Below are 6,000 nucleotides of genomic sequence, written 5' to 3'. Positions count from 1 at the left end.
GGACTGGGGAGTGCGTTTTGATTAATTCCACATTATGGTGGCAGCATATATTTCCAACCCCAAATTCGAGCAGAGGTTTTGGGGGAACGAGGTCAGTTGATCTTTGTCCCGTGTTATACCTGTGCAGGCATTGCTCATAATGTATTGGTTATGTTGTGGTTAAAAACATTTATTTTCATTTTTGATTTACATGAGTATATTGTTGTATAGATCAGATCCTGCTCATGAAAGACTGACACAAATATGACAGATTATGTAAATGTTGGTTGCAAGAACATTTTTGTTGTGAGCCTTAATTCTGTTCATGAATCTGCACACAAAGCATAACCTGACAGAACTGTATTTCCATCCAGTATAGTACTGCATTTTAACCCATTCTGAACGGGAACCCATTTTGGTGTTGGCATCATGTCGTGCTTTAGCTATTGAAAAATAGCAGATCTACAAGCTCATAGCGCGCCACCGAGTGGCGCGCTAAGAGCTTGTAGGTCTGCTATTTTTGAAAAATCGAAGAACGACTGAACATTTTTAGAATCTGATCTCAGGTCAGAATGGGTTAATCAGACCAGTGTGTGTCCAGTGGAAACCTCGTATGAATCTGATCTCAGGTCAGAATGGGTTAAAGTAGGCACAAACTCTCTCAAGATCACGTATTATATGTTGTGTCTAGACCAGGGGTGGGCAACTGTGACGATGGAGAGGAGCCACTATATTTACACACTCACCCCAGAGGGGCCGCATTGCATATTACTGTCGTAGCAAAAATAGCCCATCTACAAGCTCAAAATGCGTCGCGCTTTCATTGATTTTCAAATGGATTTAGTTTTAGTTATGATAACTTTATGAACTAAATAGTACAAATTGTACACGAAAATACAATACTACTTATACTAGTTGTTAAGTACTAGTCATTTAATACTAGTCATTAAGTATAATTAAAGCAGGTCATGTTTGCATGTTTGGAATTGCAACAGCTGAGATCAATACTATATGAGTATTCTGATATTAACCTGCGGGCCGCATTAAGTGAAGGTGGGGGCCCCCGTGCCGCCAGTTGCCCACCCCTGGTCTAGACTCTAGACTGTCTCTTAAAGGCCTATTCATAGTCTGTATTTTCGGTGGTGAGGTGACCACCGCTCCGGTGGTGAGCTGACCACCGGAGCTGAAATACCGTTGAGCGGTGGTGAGTAAAAACAGAGAGAAGGGCTGGAGTGGTGGCGGTGGTTTGCTCTTCACCGCAGCTCGTGACGTCAGCTTGTGACGTCCACCACCGAAAATCCAGACTATGTACACTTGTACAGTATGAGCCTTAACTGTTTGTTAGGAATGGAGTTGGGAAGCATGAGTTAAGTCCGTTGCTCTCCCCAGGTTGGCGGAGGGTGTGTAGAGCCCAGGATCACAGTAGATGATTGACACAGGGGTGAAAAATGGGTTACAAAATCGTGGGATAAAAAAAATATATATATATAAAAAATAAAAAAAAAGGAATGGAGTTGGACCTAATGGGCTATCTTCTTTATATCTAATTTCTGAAATATGCCCAAATATGCCTCCTTGAGGCTAATCATGTGCCCACACTGGTCCTGTTGTGAAATATTTAGTGAAACCTCAATAAAAGGAGACAATAAAAAGGAAAAGCGTCACAGCTGGCTTAAACAAATCAATATATAGTTCAATATATTAAAGGCAAAACCTTGAGGTGTCCAATAGCTTTAAAATAAATAATTAGAGAAAAGAAAGCACACAACACAACAATGGAAATTGGTGGCACTATTCAATAAACAGTTGTGGATTGTTTTGTATTTTGTATGATGATTGCTACGGTTCTCAGACCTCTTTTAAGCCTAATTTATCACACAAATCTAATAATGCTGGGAGTTTGCTTTTAGGCCCTCATAACGTCATGTGTATGGCTTTAATTTGGGAAAAGCTTATGCCTGATTTATATTTAGTTTTGCACCTCATACAGTAGCCTATGCCATGTGCCAATTTTGTCAGGTTTTATTTCATAGGGAGAGCTGTGAGTCTCATTGACTCCAGTGCATTCTGCCGAACTTCCAGGTGTAGTTTAGCTCCCATGAAAGCGTCCATGAAAGTGTCATGGCACATGTCCTTTCCTTCTCTAAGCTTCCTTGCCAGGAGGCAGGAAGTGAGGCTGTAGGCTAGGGATTCCATTTTGTGTACTGTGAAGGAGTGTTTGGTGTGGTTTGACAAAGAGACTTTAAAGTCCACACTCCAAATCAGAATTTTATAAAGATATAAAGATATTCTGATGGTGGATAATTAACTGAAATCGATTATAGGAACACAGGCATCTCCATGATGGGTGAGAGGAATACAATTTATTATTTTCATGCAATGCATTTTTCTTTTGGGACTTTAGAGGATTACTTTATTTTTGGACTGTCAGGCAGTTTTTGTTGGATGTTACTTGGTTACTTTGGAATATAGTTTTATTTGAAGCATTCAAGGAGTTTTTATAAGGAACATTTTATGAGCTGAAGTAGGGACAATTATAGCCCCTCTCGGCACCCTCCGTAAAGTTGTCTGAAATGTGGATGGTACTTTACGTAGGGTTCCTATGCATTTATTCCACGCGATATGGTACACAGTACATACCCTCCATGCAGGGCACTGCAGGCTGTGCTGCGGCCTTTTGGTGGTGGTGAGATGGCCTGCACGGAGGGTATGTACATCTGTGTACCATATCGCATGGAATAAATGCATAGAGAGACCCTACGTAAAGTACCATCCAAATTTCAGAAAACTTTACGGAGGGTGCCGAGAGGGGAATTAAGATCTGGGTTTACACATTTTCTCTTAATTTGCAAATTGGAAGTCAATGCACTGATTGCCTATTTTGAATTGAATGATGAGAACAGTTCTGTGTTCTCATGTTGGTCTGCTGCAATAGTAAATACAGGGTTTACTTAACTCCATAAGTATAATTCCAGGACTCCCAACATCCAATTTATGGTTCTGATTGTTATAACAAGGCGTCACAGTGAGTCTAGATATATGCTTTGTTAGCTTAGCTTGTAGATCAGCTATCCAGTACACAGCACTAAGCCGTAGTGTTTGGCTGTTCTATACAACAGCAGCTTAGTATTGTATTGAAACGGTCTCTAAACATGAAAACCAGAGAGGCAGCGGTACTGTAAAGTCTGAGAGAGCATTAAATATGAATGGCGTTTGCTACACGGTATGGCCATAAATCATGTTCAGTGATGATGTGCATGTTCTAAGAGTCAACATGAATAACTGCCATTAACTCAAATCTCAACATGGTTGCATGGGTTCAATTTATAGACTTGTTTAAGTGCTGTGGATGTGTTTGGGAATGGCTCAAAAAGGCCATAAAGCTTGTGTTTCTGCCAGGATATGCTGTGTTGTTCATGTTTCCCATGAATGAGTCAGAATGACGCTTATCCCCTATAGAAAACACATTACAGGTTATTGTGTGAAACCTGCCAGCACACACACACACACACACACACACACACACACACACACACACACACACACACACACACACACGAGTTGTCAGGTTATTAGATGGGTAGCATAATGGGTTCCCAGATAGCTGAAAGATATAATAGACGTTGTCAAGATGTTTTCACAGTGTGGTACAATGTGCATATACTAGATAATGTCACCGGCATAAAGACTAAACTAAAAGCTTCCATCTGTGAAACATCAAGTGAGATTAACTCATTCAAAGGCAGCGAGAGAGACGGGGAGGAAGACACACCGCAGCGTGAGAGAGAACAGAACGTTCCACAGGTGGAACGCCATCAGACTGAAGTTGTCTTTGTGTTCATTTGATATTTCTCTGAGCTGTGAATGGGGCAAAGGTAACTGGTTGGAATAACCCCGCGCTACGTACGTCCAACCGGGAAATCTCCCCCTGTCGGGTGAAAAGGATCGAGTGGCTTGGACTCCTCATGCATAGAAGGGAGCATGAGGTCAGTCCGTTGCTCTCCCCAGGTCGGCAGAGGGTGTAGAGTCCAGATGACACTGGGAGAAAAAAATGGGTTGCAAAATCTTGGGATAAAGATTCTAGAAAAAAAAAAGAATAATGATGTACAATGTTGCTCCAGTCAACAAATACAATGGATGGCAAAAGCACCTCATAGGCCTGCCGCCTTCTGCATATTTCAAAACAGTAGAATTTTGTTCATAACTATCAGAGAATGATATCTGTGAACCACTATACCTATTTCAACAGCTGATATATTCTTAGATGATTCGTCTGACTATCATTCTCAATGATGTTTAGGTGTGTGTGTGTGTGTGTGTGTGTGTGTGTGTGTGTGTGTGTGTGTGTGTGTGTGTGTGTGTGTGTGTGTGTGTGTGTGTGTGTGTGTGTGTGTGTGTGTGTGTGTGTGTGTGTGTTCATGCGTGTGTGCGTGCGCCCAGAGAAAAGATTGCTTTATTTCAGAACAATACAACTGAGGCTTATTGATTGTAGAAGTATTGGTGTTATGCCCCTAGTGGGCCCTTCATAGGAAATGTATGAGGGGTCGCTAATACAATGAGAGAGAGATATATGGGGGTAATTTATTGGAGTTTTGTGTGTCCTTTGGCTATGCTCTGTCTCTGTCTGTGTAGGTGTGTTCCGAAAGACCGAAACTGAATGCACAGAGCCATAAACGGAAGAATAAGTATGTGTTTGAGTGTATATACTTCATAGTATAACAAGTTAGAATAGGGAAGGTTCGTAGTATTAGGAGAAAATAAACTAAGACATTTAAGGTGGCTGGCTGACAAAGAAAGTACTTTAATATTACATTCAAAACAATTGAAATGACACTCTGTTGCAGTGATATTATATTACAAGATGACTCCAGCTGTCTCAGATCAGGAAAATTGCTTTTCTCCCCCACACGGGTTCACGTCTACAGCTGCACAAACATTGCATATTTACAAGAGATACCAGATCAGCATTATATAGCGTTTGCCAAGGGTATAGGTTTCAATTAAATTAATTTAAAAAAGAGGCATATTTGCATATGGCCAATAACGTTCACCTGCAAACACAGGAAAATCAAATAGTCGACAATGATACTAAACAACCTAAAAGCCCATTGCTAGCATACCATGGAGGCCGCATGCTTCTTATACACCCAACCAGAAATATCTATGCAAAGTTGAAACATTGGCCTGAGGGTGGCGCTAGTGTAAACTAAAATGTCCCCAGGGATCATGAAGGCACTCTTGTGCATATTTTGGCCTAAGGGTGGCGCTAGAGGGAAGACCATGCGGGTCACAAATCAGTATAGGGTTCACTTCACCATATACGGTAGGAATGCAATGTCTTTGCAGTATTATCTCACGTGTCTCCACCAACTGAACCAAAGAAAAAATGTTTTATATATTTTTTTTACCCAAAACAGATACAAATAAATTACACAAAATTAATGATTACATGAATGATGTAAGCCAACATTATTTACAAATAGACACATAAGTCTCCAATGTAAATTATAACAAAGTAACATAATTATAATTGCCTTCAACAGCAGCTCAGTATTGAGATATCTCTATACAAAAGATGTAAAGACGAGGGAGCAAATCTGGAGATGGAGTACATAAGAAATGAATGACAAATGTAATTATGTAACGAATCATGTTCAGTGACGTTGTACACGTTGTACGATGTAGTCATCAGTCAAAACGAATAACTGCCATTTACTCAAATCTCAACATGGTCGCATGCTATAGGGCGTTCAATGTATAGACCCGTTTTAAGTGCTGTGGATGTGTGTTCGAGTGGGTTAAAAGCCATAGACGCTGGTGTTTCTGACGGCATGCTCTTGATGGTTCCCATCAACACTTGTAGTCCCCCTATAGGAAATGCATTTGCACAGCTGAAAAGGTGTTCAGTTCACAGTACATTTAAGGGCAGGCCTTCGCCATGCTGAGTGGCTGGCTGTGTCAGTCATGGATCGTTGTACAGTAGAAGTTGTATGTACTGTAGTAGAAACCCTATGGGCAGAA

At 40.9% G+C, this 6,000-nt stretch overlaps 1 protein-coding gene across 1 annotated transcript in view; it reads left to right on the top strand.

Moving 5' to 3' along the window:
- Window positions 1-2,601: 2,601 nt before the first annotated feature.
- Window positions 2,602-6,000, top strand: part of LOC308312448 (neuronal acetylcholine receptor subunit alpha-7-like) — a gene marked incomplete at both ends in the record, with an annotated part of 64,872 nt that continues 61,473 nt past the window's right edge. Inside the window, one exon of the mRNA XM_080759055.1 lies at window positions 2,602-2,686. Coding sequence (XP_080615181.1) covers window positions 2,602-2,686 — 85 coding nt within the window. The remainder of the gene's footprint in view (window positions 2,687-6,000) is intronic.

Source organism: Protomyctophum bolini (genome assembly GCF_963924005.1).
Source record: "Protomyctophum bolini genome assembly, chromosome: 3".
In the NCBI taxonomy this organism is placed as follows: Eukaryota; Metazoa; Chordata; class Actinopteri; order Myctophiformes; family Myctophidae; genus Protomyctophum; species Protomyctophum bolini.
Note: the sequence above shows the minus strand (reverse complement) of the source record. Positions and strands in the feature narration are given on the sequence as shown.